The sequence below is a fragment of the Anser anser genome, assembly GCF_964211835.1.
Source record: "Anser anser genome assembly, chromosome: 7".
NCBI lineage: Eukaryota > Metazoa > Chordata > Aves > Anseriformes > Anatidae > Anser > Anser anser.
In genome coordinates, this window is record NC_139727.1 from 16,820,868 (window position 1) to 16,837,207 (window position 16,340).

The window sequence follows — 16,340 nt, forward strand, 5'->3', positions numbered from 1 at the left end:
GTGCAGGGCCCACTCATGGAGATGGGGTGGGGGGAGGAAAGGAGTTGCTGGGTAAGCACCCCCAGGGACATCACCAAAATCCCCCAAATAACTCCAGTTCCAGGCTGATGACAGCAGCGACCGTCCTGCTCTCAGCACAGCAAGGGGAGCGCGTGCTAACCCCTTATCTCCCATACACTTGCATCTTCAGATATTTAAAGCTCAATTTTTTCTCTTTAAAACAAAGAAAACTACAAGTGTCTTTTGTTTTTTCATCCGTGCTGCAGGTGGAAACCCCAGCAGCAAGGCAAGAGGGGGCTTCTCCCCACTCCACACCACTGCCTCAAGCTCAGCCCGGCGTCTGTACAGGAGAGGTCTGCCCGCACGTAGGGAAAAACAATTACAGGCAGGCGCTCGCGGGATTTGTTTCGGAACAATGCTGTAATAAACCAGAGGATAATCTGCTGCCCAGGGACTGGTCTTCTTCCCGGAGGGGCAGCACTCACAAATTGGGCAGTCACATCGCGTTATTTCCAGCGGGTGAGCTGGGGATGGGGACGGTGACAATCGAGGTGCCCCCGCAGACGTGTCCCCAGCTCCTCATCGCCACCCCTGCGGGCAGGGAGGGGGAATTCACAGCTCTGATAAGGCCCAGGGAGCTGCCGGCTCCAGCTCTGGCCACAGATGGTCCCTGGAGAAATTTCCCCGTGTTCAAGCTAATCTTCTTACCAACGGTGATGTTTTCGGTTATTTATTTATTTTATTTCATCCGACACATGTCAAGCAGGCCTGCTAAGCCTATTACATCTCCAGGGAGGTTGGAGTTTTCTCTTTTATATATTTATTTATTTATCCCCTCTGAGCGCTGCTTGTCCCCTTTTGGGCTCCTCTGGACGTTTCTCCATCACCGAGTACAGACCAACATTTTATAATTAACACTGGGAGCACCCCGTGGGGTTTGGAGGCTCAGGTGAGATAAACAGCCAGGTCTTGGCTAGACATCCAAAATTTCCAGAGCTTGTAATTTTCAGAAATGAGCTATAAAACTTGCTGGAGCATCTCTTATTGCTGCGTTTGCTTCCACTAAGCCCTCAAAATAAATAGATAAAAAGTTAGCTGAACATTTTTTCTGTGCATCTCCAGTGCAAAACAGCTCAAGCTATTAATAAAAACACAGTTGGGACTTGCTTTTTTTTTTTTTGTGTGTTATTGCTTGTTTGTATTTACGAGCAGAAACAGGCAGGGATTAGACCCCTGGGCTGGAGGGTTGTTTAACCTCCTAAATACTCACCCACCTTCTAGCTCCAGGTTGAGGGACACGTGCTGGTGAAGGGCCACCTTCCCCAAGTCCTCTCTCCCAGCTCTGGTAGGGAAAGTGTAGCAAGCCAAGCTGAAAGGAGGAAAAAACAAGCAAGCAAGGAAAAAGTCTAATTGCTCTGTAAATGGCCATTTTCTGGAGGAAGCATCAAGCTCTCGCCATGCAATGGGAGACCAGAAATACCAAAGGAGCAGGAAACATTCATGCACGTCCCGCACACACACCAACACGTACGCTCTGGAGACTTTGCTACAGAAAATCAATGCGGGCTTATCAGCCTGCAGCAGAGCCCGGACAATTAAACATTTCCCTCTCTGCCTTTATATATTGGATTTAAGTTCTGAAGTTGGTCTCACCTGTGGATGGGGGGGGGGGAAGGAAGAATCTGAGCCAGCATCTCACAGAGAGTTATCTCCAATGCAGGGAGCAGCCAATATTATTTCCATGGCTAACTGCTGCCTTCTTTGCCCTCAAAAAAAAACATCTGTCTCTTGTTTCCTGGCTACGGACCAAAAAATAAAAGGAAGGTAGGACACATTCAATATTGATTTATTTACTGGAAAAAAAAAACCCTCTCCTCTCCTTACACAGAGCCCAGCACTCCCAGGAAGCCCTTCCCCAGGAGCAGAGTTTTGTGTCCTCGTGTTCTCCTCCAGCACAGAGCAAAACTTTGGAGAACAGGGCCAGCAGACACCAGAAAGGGGGCCCGAGGAGCAGAACTGAGCTGAGATTTGGAGCCCTAGATGGAGAGGCACCAAGATGCATCACAAAATTATTCATACACCTGCTGCAGCTCCATGGGCAGGTCCAGGTGGATCGCCTGGAAAATTGGGGAGGGGAAGGAGAGGGAGCCCACGATGCTGTTATAGCACAAAGCCAGAGAGCAAGAAGCCACATTTGCAGGCACTTGGACTCCCTGCTGGTAGGAAATGGACTGTGGATGTTTTTTTGGCTTTCGCGGAGCATGAGCAATGCTGGTACTTCCAGCTTCGCCCTTGCAAATGCTTGCACAGCGTAGCGCAGGTGATCTGTGCCCCTGCCTGTTCCAGCAAAACCTGGGAACGGTGTTAGCTTTACGTTTCCTTTCAAAAAGGTGATGCTGCTGGCCTTCAAACAACACAGGAGAAGAGGTGACACAGGGAGGTGACTGTGGCCAAGCGGCTGACAGAAGCTGAAAAAAAAAAAGCGTGCCTGACCCTTGCTGACACAGCCAGCAACACATCAGCGCTGGCAGCCCGCCTGCACCAGGAGAAAAATGCAGAAGAAAGCAGCAACAGCAAGCAAACCCCTTCTTTATTTCATTTTTCTACCTGGCTGGTCATATTCAATTCTGTACTTAATTGGTGGCAGAAAAGTTTCTGGAACAAAAAGCATCAGTTTGTTGTTTTTGTATTTTTTTCCTCTTTCTCTTAAAGCTTTGTCAATGGATTTAGAGTGGGTCAAATGCTGCCAGCTCTCCTGGCTATGGCACACACAGGTTGCGAACAGCTCCAGAGAGAAGTGAGCAAGGGAAAATGAACCTAAACCCATCACACCCATAAAACTCTGGGGTTAGGGAGAGGCAGATCCCCATTTCTGCATGCAAAAGAGGGCCCTTGTGCACAAACGGAGGTACTCGAGGTTCGCTCCTTGTGGTTTTGTTATTTATTACCCCAATTATTTCTTTTTATTATTTATAACAAGCAGCCCAGTGACCACTTGAGCTGGTCTGGGGGTTAACATCAGCTCGCACGAGCTGCTCAGACACCACTTCGGGGCAATGGATGGAGCCCAGGCTGAAAACCATTGTGAGGCCATCAGTAAATGCAGGCCCATGACAATCCCACTGACATCTCTGGATTGCTTTATGCTCCTGAGATGTGAGCACACACATCTGAATTGGGCCCTAGGTTCATTGCACATCGTCTAGTTAAGGAGACAAGAAGAAAGGAGGTTCTTCCATGGATGAAGACCAGCCAGCTGAGAAAAAACAGCATTACCCCCTTGTTTGAGGGCATCACAACTCAAGGACCTGCAGCTGACTGAGTTCTGTACAGGGTAAAACCTGTATTTTCAGCTGCAATGCCTTCCCTCTCCTGGTTAGGACCAGGCTTCTTATTTTTCCTTTTATTTTTTTCTTTCTGGGAAGAAACTATTATTTTGCCATTTCCACATGCCCTAAAAAGAGTTCTCCTCTCCTGGCTGTACACGTACTTCAAGATAACGCTGTAATCTCATGTGGAACAGCTATCTCATGTTAGATCATGTGGAAACACTTCAGACAATAAAGGTACAACAAGCCGGAGTCAAATTTAGACACAAAGCCAGTAATTAACAAAACCCAGATCTCTTGCAAAGGCAAAGCTATTGTATATAACAAAATGCAACGTAGCACCTAAAAAAAAGCCTTTTTCTTACATAAAGCATGTCTAAGCCTAGCAAGTCAGGCATCATCAGTGCAGCTGAAGAGCTTTACGTTGCCAGAGGATTCAGAGCAACCTGGGTCCATGCCTGTGCCAGGGCCAGCATGAGGAGGTCTCACCTGCAAACCAAGCAGATATATCATGACACCAAGGTGTGATGCCCTGTCACCCTCGGGTTTGGGATCAGGGTGCTAAAACACAGAGAGAGAAGTTGTCAGACCAACTTCTAGCTCGGGGCATGTTCCCAATTAGCTTTCCAAAGGAAAATGGATGAAAATGCAAGTTTGCTGCTCCAGACGGACCCAAACACCCCATAAGTCCAAAAATTTCCTTCGTGCTAAGCCTGGAAAACAAAGCCTTAGGAGCACGAACGAGCTGCAAGGAGGCAGGGGAAAGTTAATCAGGTTCAGATCAAAGGAAAAACAGTGAGCAATTTCATCCGCAGCCGTGCACATGAGAAGTTTGCTGTGACTCGTTCCCCCCAACTATTTTTTCACTTTCAGGCTCCTGACCTTCTCCGTTCCGGCCAGGAGGGAATAGGAAAGCTCTAAGAAAGCCATTCCTGTGCTATTTTTAGCAGAGCCAGAAGAAAAGTGACTGGAAATAATCCATGAAAGCAAGCTTTCACCTTGATTTTCAGACTCTGGAGGCTTTGATAGCCTTGATAATAATCACAACTTTACCAAAGGCATATAAACTGCTGAGTGAGACTGAGAGCATAAATTGAGTTCTCCTTTTCTTCCTGCCTTGCTCAAAAGGCCTAGCAAACCATGGACAGAGACCAAAGGAAATGCTTTTCCTCCCAAGCCAGCGCATTCAGGGCCACGCAGCAGCATGGAGACCCAGGCTTGGCTCCAGCACGCCAGCAGGAAAATTGCACGGTACACTTGGATGTGTTCAGGATACACGAGGATTTTGGAAGATGAGAGCGCTTTGTGGAAGAGGCTGCTCTTTCCAAAGCAGGATTAAGACCTCTTCTAGAAATAACCATTCCCAGCCTCTACAGCTCGAGCAGACCATGCATCGCAAAGCAAACAAAAATAATGGCACAACAACATCCAGAAGAGAAGTCCTCAGCCTTAAGATATTGAAATCCACCAAAGGAGAGCCAAACTAGTTGAAACAAGGCTTATAGAAAGCTATCGGGCCAAGAGCGGCTGCACAGGGAACCCCACGTTCCTCTGCCTGCCCCCGACCTGCGAGCACTAACACAAGCAGTTGCTGCTGGGACACAGACCTCAGCTGGGTGCTTTGGAGACCAGAGGATTTAATTAGACAAGGCATGCTCCTGAGGTGCTGATAATAGGAACAAAACAAGGGCTGATCCCATTAAGTTGAGCTTTTCTGTTGATTGCTGCCATCTGATGTCCCCTTCTCCCCCACTGCTCCTCACTGCATGTTTCCCCCCTCCTCTTGTGCTGCTGGGGGACTGAAATTTTATTGTCCAGGCTCTGCTGGGCTTCAATATAATACGGTGATGATCATCAGCCCTCTGCCATGCTTCCAACCAGGACATACTAAGGGCATTTCATCCCAGGGTGGCCATCCCAATGCTCTCATCCAGCTCTTCTCCTCTCCTGAGCATCCTTCCAACCCAACGACCTCTCTCAACATGACTATTCGGACCCCCCTATTATTCAGACTTTCTTAGGACTTGTGCTCATTGCAGCCCCAAGGACAGGAGAAACGAGCATCGTCCCTTTGAGCCTGGAGATTTGATGACCACTGGGGACAGCCACGACTTCGAGGTCTGCATCCAGACCTCGACCTTACCTCCAGCACCCATTTTTGGGCCCCATCAAACCACTCACCCCAAAAACAGCCGCGATGGGCACGGCAGCATCATAACTCCCACTTTGCTGAGTTTTAAAAACCTTTTTCCCAGATCGAAGAGGTGCTGGTAAGTGTCGTGGCAGGAGAGATTTACTGCTGTCTCCGGAAATGTTTCATTATTCCTTGGTAAGTGGTGGCAGTGAATCTCAGGCTGTCTGCTGGCTGTAAAGGGCGATGCCGGGCAGATTCTTTCCGTCAGCTGGACTGGGCCGAGGTCCGACATGTCACCTCCCAGGGCTGAGGGATATTGCGTCCAAGAAAGATTTTGTTTCTCTTGCCTCTTGGTAGCCTCTCTCACTCGTCCCTACTCCCAGCACTGTGTGCTTCTTCAGCTGAGCTATCATCGCCAATTCTTCAGCTCCACGATATACGTGATTTCATACTCATCCTTAACTTAAGTCAACCCTGGCCATCAGTGGCTGATTTTCTAGGCTTCTCCCCATCTGTTTTTGGGACTGAGAAGGCAGGACCCACTCACAAATTACTTAAGACATTCATTAAGCAGCAGAGTAGCATTCCCCATTTCACTCTCTTATCTCCCCGTAACTCCTATCATTATGTTTGGTTTTTTTGGACTACCACAGAGCACGAATTGTCACTTTGATAGATATTTCCAGCATAACTCCAAGATCTCTTCCCTGAGCAGCAACAGCCAGTTCAGAGCCCACTGCTCTATGTGCGAAGTTAGAATGATTTTCCCCCTGTGCATTGTTTTTCATTTAGCAGCCTTGAATTTCATCCGCCCTTTTATTACCCAGTCACTAAGAATCAGAAGGTCCTCTTCCCGTTCTTGGAGGTTGGCTGTATTTTAATCTTTTTGGTATTAACTCAGTGTTGCCAGCACATGCTGTTATTTCATTTCTTCCCCGGACCTGCAGCCAGGCCCTTTCTGAGGATACCAGATAGCAAGGTGCCAGCACAGGCTCCCTTGGGACTCTGCTGGTGACATCTCCCAAAATATGATTTATGTCACAGAGGAGAACTGGGGCAATGTGATGTTGGGGTAGCACGGTAGCTGCAGAGCCATTTTAATCACCAGCCCACTGGAGCATCACATTGCTCTCCGGATTCAGGGAGCTGCAGCCGGATTGATGCTCCAGGGTGTCAGCAAGCACACGAGCTTCTTCTCGAGGCAGCATCCTCCCCAAAAAATGGGAAAGTGTGTCACCCCAAATCATGTTTGGCTGTGGTTTTTAAATATGTACATATATGTATCCAGTGGCAAGGAAGACTCTCAAGTGTCAGCCCTGCACAAGCCAAGGCTGTCCTTGCCAGCACATCTGGAAGAAGCATCCCAGTTGTGCTCCAGCCAGTAAAAAGCTCACCCCAAAATTGCTCCCACCCCACAGCCGGGAGCATGACCGATACCTCGTGGCAGTTGTGCATGTGGGGCAAACCAAAAATGAGGCAGCAGGGGCTCTGCACGCCGCTACCCACCCGCCAAGCTCCCCAGTTCTCGGGGACAGCCTTTTTCTACACCATTTGAGCCAACGGGCCATGGACACCTTGCAAACTCCACATTAAAATGAGCCATGGACACTCTCTCAACCATTTCTCAAAGCTATGCTGTAGAAAATAGTTTATTAACTGCTGAAGAATGTTTTCCCTCTATAATGAACCTTCCTGCAGTATTGAAGAACAGCCATGTCTTACTTTCCTCCTCTAACAAATGGCTTCTTTACAGTTTAATTAACTTCTCCCTGCTCTTCTTTTGTGGCACAGTGTCACCCTGGCCACAAGACAAACTCTGTTTGTTCCTTTATTCTGGAGAGCGCTGGCCTGTCAGATAAACTGCTCTGCCTAATTTGCTGGGGCTTTTCTTTTCCCACTCTGTATATCCCAGGGAGGGAAGGAGCAATAACAGCGAGCAGTGCTTTGGGGAGGCTGGGCACCGCGAGCGACGGGGTGGGGACGAGGCACAACTCACCTCCTGAAGGTTAACGGGGCTGGAGCCCTTCCTGCTCCTCCTGGCGCCTGGATTTTTCGGCCGATGCCCTGCTAGGTGGGGAGGTTGGAAGTAGAGGTGGGCTCAGGGAACCTGATTGACTTGGCAGTCACTGGGGGGCATCGCTGCGGGCAAAGCCTTGGACCCTCCCAGAGCACCTTGGAGAGAGAATAAAACAGGTTACAGGCGGCGTTGTCCTCATCCCATTCGCTTTGTCCTGCTGTGAAGTCCTCACCTGGTGCAGCAAATGTGACACGAGAGGACCACAGGAGTCACCTGCTGAAACCCTATGCTCCTGGGGCTGGATTTGTCACAGGGTGGGGACAGGAGCCCCATTTCACAGACCTGCATCAACATCCCCACGTGCTCCTTTCTTTTCTCAGGTCTAAAAAAGAAGCCTGGAGGAAAGGGGTTTTGTCCTTCCAGGAGTTAGGATTTTGCATCTTCAGTAGTGCATCTGTCTACACATACATGTTCGTATATATATTTTAGATATATACACAAAAATAAATATGAGTGAGATTATGTCACCGCACTACTGAGCAATGGGCTCCTGATGGCACACAAAACCAAACGGCCCCGCACCTTGGGGCTCACCATTTCACTCCAGGACCGAGCGTGTGCACCAAGCCAGTGGCACAGACTGGGGAAAACAAGAGCTGCTTTCCTCTGCTGCAATAAAAAAGGATGCAGAGGCTGAGTTTGGGCTCAGATCGACCTGCTCGCACCTGGAGGACACATACAGGGGTGTCACACGTAACCCTAACCCTAGCCCCCTTTTGGGGAGCAATTGGTGCACCTGGTGTAGCTTGGGGGTCCTAGCAGCCCCGTGCCTCTGAGCCGAGCCCCTTTTTCAGGTGTCCTGGTGCCACACAGACCAGAGCCACTACAACACAGCCACACGGGGCTGCAGTTCCTGAGCAGGGCCAGTTAATTAATTGCACCCAGCTGACAGCAGCCGGGGCTTTTTGTGTGCTGGAGCTTTCAGACACCAATGCAGTAATGGTCTCCAGCATGCAGACGGTCTCAGGGGACTTGTCCTTCCTATCCAAAAAAAATTAATTAACGGTGGCAATAAATAAAGCAAGCCAGGCAAATGAGAACATCGGAGCCGCTCTGGGGAGGCTGCTGCCGACGTGCAGCAGGAATCAGCCTTGGGATGCTGGGCACCCACAGCCAAATGCCTGCAAACTTGGGCAGCAGCTTCCTAGCAGCATGGTGCCTAGTCCACACGTGCTCTTTTGGGTAGGAAAAGCTTTTTTTTTTTTGGAGCCAGGTGGCTCTTGTCCTGGTTATCCAGCAGCATGCACATCCCCCACCCTGAGGTCTAATCACTGGCCACTCGTTTCTCGAGCGCTTCTTAGGCACTTCTAATTGGCACTTGACAAAGTGCCTGCCACATGTTGGTCAATACCAATTAGCATGCTTATTAAGCGCACGTATCTGCTCGTGGCAGTTATCTAATTACCTTGCAAGTGCACTGGGGGAAAGGCTCTGCAAAGGGTGCCGCGGTGGGGAGGATGCTTCAGATGCTTGGTGCGCAAACCCTGCGCTCCGCTGCTCTCCTTGGGAGCTGCTGTGCACGGAGCTGAGCACCCATCAAGCCTCCCCACTTGGTGGGAACATCACCTGCCCAGCTCCAAATCTGTCCACCCTAAAGGGATGTCCACAGAAGGGCCTTCCACCTTTCTTTAGTTTCCTCATGCACCTCCACAGCCCTTCTCTGGGTCTTGCTGCTGGCTCCAAGGTAAGTCAAGCTGTGGGACCCATCAGAAAACATGGGTGAAGCTGCTGAGCCTGTGACCAGAGCAGCTCTCAGCCCTCATTTCCTGTGATTTCCAGGGGAAAACAACTCAATTAGACATTTTGGGGGGTTCTCTGCAGAATTAATTGCATGGCAGCCAGGGAGTCAGAGGGACTAAAGAGGCCAAGACATCCGAAATTGCATTTACCAGTCTCCTGCTTTTTATTTTTCTGATTTTTAAAAAAAAAATTTTGCATATTGTCCTGCAGGCCAAGCCTAGCCAGCGGGTGCTGCTGCTATCAGACAGCACACAGAGCGGCTCAGTGATATGACGTGCATGCCTGGGAACCGAAGCAGAGCCCACGTACTGGTTTAATTTAATGCTCGTGAAAGCCTCCCATTCTGACACACACCTTGGAACTGGGATAGCACAGCGTGGCTGGGAGAGATTTCGCATCGGAGCTCCGGTGGGCTGCAGCACCCTGCTGGAGCCGGGGATGGATGGAGCACAGCCGGGGCTTCCTTTGCTTCCAGCCAACAACACCACGAGGGCAAGCGACACGCCGAGCCGCTCATCTCTCACGCATGCCTATTAAGCAAAAATTAAAAGGAAATTACACGGTGAAGCCAGCAGCAAGGAGGAGGGGACGGGTTGTAATTACATGGCTGTTAGTTGGCTTAGAGTTCCACTTTAATGCTCCTGGCCCACACCAATGTTTTCTAGAGAAGTTCTCTCTCTTACTCGGGGTGAGGACCGGGATGCTCTCGATGCCCAGCCAGGTGCCTTTCAGATTTAGTCCCCCAGCAGGGTTTTGTTTTCAGCAGCCCCCTGAGCTGCTCTTGCCAGGCCCCCATCAGGAAACAATTTTACTAAAAGCCTTAGGATTTATCTTTCAGCTGCAGATCTATCTTTATTTCCCAAGCAGGAGGAAGAGCTCACCAAAGTGAGCTCAGGGAGAAAAGAGACACTTAATTCTGTCCATCCCCTGGAAGCTCAGAGCACGAAACTCTCCCTTCATACCACAGCTCTCTGCAGACGACATCAACATGGAACTCCATGCATTTTGAAAAGAAGAGTTTCCACTATAGCCTACTTTCAAGCACTTGAAACCCATAATATTTCAAAAAAACAAATATATTTGATTTTCTCCCTGTATGCACCTCTCACTTCGGAGCCCTCCCAAGCAAAGTTCTCTGTGCTAGAACAAAGCTGGGGAAGCTTCAGGGATACCTGTCTGCAAGAGGAACGAGGAAATGAGGATATTAAGAGACTTTAGAGGAAAATCCCCAGCTGTGGAGGCTCAGCACGCGGCTCTGGAGCAGACCTTCCTTGGCCATGCACACCTAACCCAGAGGAGACGTCGGTGTAGCAAGAAGGGAGCGACGACCAGATGACCTCCAGAGGTCCCTTCCAACCTAACCCCTTCTGTGAAAAGGGCTTAAGCACGTGGTCACTTAAGCAAAGAAATAGAGCTTTTTGTTTCTTAAATCTAGGTTTCCTCATCATTTTTTCCCCCAGGCATGCCTTCATCCTTCCAAAAGCAGCAGCCACCCCACAGAAGAGCACTGGGTGCCGAGGATGGGGTCAGCACCGGCAGCTGGGACTGGTCCCACCACCAGCGGTACCGACAGCTGCCAGCAGCTCAAGTGCTGCAAACAGACTTATCCTCCCAGGACAGGGGGTTTGGGGAGGGCTGGGAGCCTGCCAGCTCCGAAAACACCCGGCATCCTCTGCCTCAGAAGGTGCAGAGGCATCTGCTGCCGAGCAGACGGCAGGAGCAGCAGAAGATGCGAGGGAGGGCGAGCGGGGAATGCAGCATCAGCACAGCCTCGGGGTGGGGAAAAAGCCCCAGGGCGCCTCGTGTAGGGGAAAAAACCCAAGGGACAGCCTCAAGAGGTGGCCAGGGTGGGCTCGAGGTGACACGGCAGCGCTGCCACCGTTTCAATCAGGGGGGCAGCCGCTGGGCTGGAAGTGAGTCCATGTGAAATCGATGTGCAGTTAGAGAAACCACCGAGGGCTGCCCGTCAATACGCTGAAAAGACACCGCTGCCTGCGACAGCCCCAACCAGCAGCCTGCTGTTATTGACAGGAGAAGTGGCAGGCTTTAAAAAACAGCATCTTGTTCTTCCCTCGTTCCCCCTCCTGAGCAAATTAACCCCAAATCTCTTTGTTTACCCTCTCCCCTAATAGGCTCTCGTGGCTCACAGAAATGGTATCCCAGGCTCTTTCCGGAGCAGAGCAGAGTCTTTGTTCCTTTTCATCCTGGGAAAAGGAAGGGTTTAGATAATCTCAGAATGCCAGAAAGCAATTTATTTTGACCTAGACTGTTTCTGCAATGTCATCTCTTGGCTTCGGCATGAGGGAAGCGCCATTAGCCAGCGTTTGTGCATCACGCCCACGTCCTGGGCCCGACGAGCAGCCGGTCCCAACGGCCATCCCATGGCAGCTTGACCCCAAAGGAGAGCACCAAAATGCAAGAGAGACAGCCCACGGCCACGAGTGGGTCCTTCCTGCCACCTGTGGCATTACACACCCCAAAATCCCGATAACAGACCCAGGAGGGGGCTCTGTCCTGTCCCCACTGCCCCACGGTGGCACCAGCTCTACAGAAGCAATGCATCTTTCCCCCCCTCCCCAAAATAAAGCACTTTATTTAAAATTTTCTTTAAAGAATGGGTTCTCACTGCTCCTCCTTCCAGTTTCTAAGCCCTGGGGTGAGCTCAGCTTGTTGCCTCCAGGATGTTTTTGGCAGCCTCAAGCCTAGAAACTTTCTTCAGAAAGGAAAAGCGAAAGCAGGGAGCATCGCAGAGCCGCGCGGCTCATCGCAGGAAACACCACCAGATGCTGCAAGGCTCTCTCAAGAGCAGCAAGAGCTGACAGCACAGCATTTAGCAGACAAAAGCACTCATCCCTTCCAGCTCCCCCAGTCTGGCTTCGCCACAGCCCCAGTAACTCCCCCACTGCACGGCACAGGCTCTTAGCTCGGCCCCATCCCGGCAGCTTAGGGACTGCAATAACTCATCTTGCTGTCAACAGGGAATATTTTTAAATCTCTTCCTCCCTGCAGGCAGGAGACGCCTCCTCCACTTTTTCCAGGCAGATCCCTTTTTTTAATTTTCCTCTGAACAACAGGGGTTTAAATCCCAAATCCTCCCGCCTTCTTTTGGGGCGGCAGTGGAGTGGAGATTTACAGGAAGATTTGGAATCACTTGCTGGGAGCCCCTGGAAAGAAGAGCTGGAAGTTGGTGCGTCCAAGCTTTTGATACAGAGCAGGGCTTATCTTTCCCTTCTCTTCCCCTCAAGTTACATAAAAACATAAAAATAGTCTGGTTTGTTCCCTTGGCAGACAGCAGCACGTCCTGCAGAGCATCCTTGTGTCCTGAACCTCTTCCACCAGGGTGGGAGAAGAAAGAGCATCCCCTGGCTGGCTCCCACCAAGCTTTATTTCACCCTGTGCATGGCACCGATGTGGACAGGCTTCTGGAAAGCCTGCAGTAGTTTCATCGATGCTTTGTTCTCTGCTTTCCACACTCAGGGTATTATTAGCATGCTGGTTTCGTTGTGCAATAGCACTGCAAATTGCGTTGGCGTGCTGTGACAGGGGAGGAGACGTGGTCACCACCAGAGCCTCACCAAGCCCCCCGCAGCTCATGCAGCCTTCATCCCTCTCTGCAGTCACACAGGAGGATGTCCAGAGGTGAGCCCAGACACCCACGGCTCACCCTGCATGGCACAGGATGCAAGCCCTTGTCCAGAGCAATGGAGGTCTGGCTGGCTGTTCTTCATGTGCCCGCAGACAACATGCCCCAGAGATGTCCTGAGACCACTGGGATAAAAACCACAAGGGTAGGTAAGGTCTTGCTCATGGGCAATGCCTTCTTTCACCTTTTAAGACCTGTCTATGTAGTAATTAAAGCTCCTGTTTCTAAGCCGCTTGGTATTTTAATTGATTTTCTCCACTGGCTGCCCACAGTCTAGTCATTCAAATCCGACATTTATCTCCCAAGCCCTCAGACGAGCGAGGAGGGAGCGCAACCAGCCCCATGCTTCCCAGCGGGTCCCTCACGCTGGGGCTGCCGAGTGCCTCCTTGGGGACCCCCCAGCACTACTCACTGGTCCTTCCCAAAACAACAACAACCTTCCTGCTTCATTTAACCTGGCGTTTGAAGGCCGTGCTGCTCCCGGCAGGAGGTTTGATCAAGATGATGAAGGGTGACGTGCTGCCTGCCTTGCCTGCTGCGCACCCGCGGCAGCGACACGAGCGCACCCCAGTCCTGCAAACCCATCGGGAATGCTGCAAGGAGCAGGGCAGCACCTTGGACCAAGGCAGCACTGCCCACCTCCATCCCAAAGAGTGGGGATGGACTTGGCAAAGATGCAAAGTGCCCTGACTTCAGAATAAACCAAATAAACCAGGATGTTTTGGGGAAAGGGGAAATCTGGGACCTACTGGGGTTTGGGTTTGTTCTTTATTTTCTTCCCCCCCTACATTTGTCTTCTTTTAGCAGGACCCCTGAAGCTCATGCCCAGAGGTGACAAGCATGTTTAATAAACCAATCTCTAGAGTGGGAAATTAAGCTCTTATGACATGGTAAAACTGCTGACAGTGGGAGAAGATTCCCGAATCCACAGGGTGACTGCAGGAGGTCGCTTCTAAAACCCAGAGGTAAACGCCTTCCCTAGCGAAAGCCAAACAAACATCACCACCACCAACAAAAAGCAAACACACGCAACCTACACTGTCCTTCCAAAATGTTCTTCTGGCCTTGAATTTGCCCATGCCTGTAGCCTGCACCTCAGGGAAACCTGCACACATTGCCTCTAGCCGAATCAACCAGGAGGCACAGGAAAAAAACAGCTCTTGAGGTGCTGGGTTTGAAGTCACTGAATGTTGGAAGCTTCCTAGCTTGAGAGAGGCTGCAGACAGATTCCTCCCTGCTACAGAAGAAGCAAGCCTCCAGCTTCCCCTAGGAATCTGGAAATAAGCCATGCATATAATAGGCGCACATTTAGTATGAAAGGAAGAGGCTTCACCATAGACAAATACTAAACTGTAAAAGGTATCAAGAGACGTTCCCAAGGAAAACCGAGCTTAACCTGCCCCTGGGCTGAGCAGGAAGCTCTCAGAGCTCCCAGGAGCTGCCGCGATGCCTGATGGAGAGGTAAAACCTACAGGCAGGCTCTACGTGCGCAATTTGCCTGGACTTCAGAGACACCAGGAGAAGGGGTCAGCAGAGGACCTCCCTGTGCCGTCAGCTTGCCAACAGCTCTCTCAAATCCTAAACCTCTAAAATCAGGGGGGTTGCAGGGAAAAAACAGAACATGGTCAGACCAAGACCAATTTCAAGACAAGATCAACCTCACAAGGCAAAGCATCCCAGGGATTTACATGTCTCGGCGGTGATGCTGTCACCGTGTGCGCCCTCCATAGGGACATCAGTCCAGATGCTCGGTGTCACACCCCAGCTCCACCCAGCCCATCTCCCCAGCAGCAGCAATCTCAGGGAATAATACAAGAGCCACGGCAAGCAAATTGTACTAAGACAGGACTACGGGTGCCTTGCAGCTCCTGACCCACGAGCAGGTCTGCATCCCACCCACATCGTAGGACACCATGCTGTGTGGTTTGAGCTGTGCAACCAGCAGAGCTCACAGGCTTAGCTCTGTGCCCAGCCACAATAGCTGTCAGGGACAAAGCCACCTTCCTGGAGGCTCTGTGCCTGCTACAGCTCCTGTTCTGACCAACCCAGGCTCCCCTGGGTTTGTTCTGTCCCCATACTTCTCAGTGCCAACAGCCTCAGGACAAGCCAAACCTGCCTCTCTCTTCAGCACACACAACCTTCCAAACCAGCTCAAATCCATGCTGAGAAGAGCCATTTCAGCAGTTTGTCTCCAACAAAATTCAGTAACGCTGCTCCCCAGTGACACCAGCACATACCCAAAGCAAACCAAGACTTCCTGGGGCATTTTTTGGGCAGGCAAACCTGAGCCCTCACAGCCTGGGTGCCTGATAAAGCAGCTTTACTCAGGCTGCCCCAGCTCTGGGCACCACAGGGCCTCTGCTCTTTTCATAAGAAAATTAACTGACTTTAAAAAAATAAAATAAAAAGAATTCTCATCATCTAGGCAGAAAACATCTGTATCCAACACCATCTTCGTTCATGGCACCCGAGCACCTACCTGGGATGCACTAAATGCAAAGTGACAAGCAGCTGACTCAGGAAAGGCACTGCTGCACTCCAGAAAGGTTTTCTTTACAGCTATAAAGAATAGAAAGCTTTTTTTTTTTTTTCCTCCCAAAGAAATGTGAGAAGCAGCAAAATAAGCCATGCAGCTCCCATAAATACATCAGGCAAAGTGGCTCCCACCAACGGGCTGGGTATTTGTCACCTCAGGTGTGGAGCTTTTAGCTGAACGCATCCTTAGATGATTAAAAAGTCACTAGAGACAGCTGGAGCCCTTCTTTACTTATTATGAGGCCTGGTATAAAAATACATTAGTAATAAATTCCTGACAGGTGCCCCTGTGTATGGAGAACCCAATCGTGGCAGCTGAGTTATGGCCCTATAATTCTGCCGGGGGGTTCCGTGGCATCACGGCTCATTAACTTGTGCCTGGGAATCCCTTCGTCAGCTCGGTGTGAGCACAGCCCAAACCACAAGCATCTCTCGTGTTGTGCCGTGGCTCAGTGGCATCACCACATCCCGGCCTTGCCAAAATTATTTTGGTGTGATTATGTTCAGCGTAGACCTGCGCTAGAACAAGCAGATGTCCATAAGAGCCAACAAGAGGGAGATGTTGGCCATGATGTTGGCCATGCTCCTCGGGGAAGGAAACCCAAAATGTCTGGGGACATCTCGGCAGGGAGCTGGGCTCAGAAGGAGGACAGAGGGCAATTTCACACCGCCAATGCTAGCTGACACCACATTTCCTTTTCAGGGGCTTTGGCACCTATGAGGTTTGGTACAAAACTCTCACAAGGAGGAGACTGGTGTGAAAGGGGTGTCGAGGGTCTCACCAGCAGCTCTTCCCCAGACAAGGACTTCTCCTTACACATCACTTCATTCAATGGAGACAAGTGTTATTTTCCGGTGCCAGTGACCGTCAAAGATAAAGCT

General features: G+C 50.5%; 1 protein-coding gene across 1 annotated transcript in view; it reads right to left on the reverse strand.

Moving 5' to 3' along the window:
* The window catches only part of LOC310902597 (uncharacterized protein), a 76,870-nt gene that overhangs the window by 20,897 nt on the left and 39,633 nt on the right, over nt 1–16,340 (reverse strand). The window contains exons 5-8 of the mRNA XM_083844413.1: nt 9,635–9,810; nt 7,460–7,635; nt 5,511–6,812; nt 1,275–1,369 (exon numbers count right to left, since the gene is read on the reverse strand). Coding sequence (XP_083700539.1) covers nt 1,275–1,369; nt 5,511–5,755 — 340 coding nt within the window. The 5' untranslated portion in view covers nt 5,756–6,812; nt 7,460–7,635; nt 9,635–9,810. The remainder of the gene's footprint in view (nt 1–1,274; nt 1,370–5,510; nt 6,813–7,459; nt 7,636–9,634; nt 9,811–16,340) is intronic.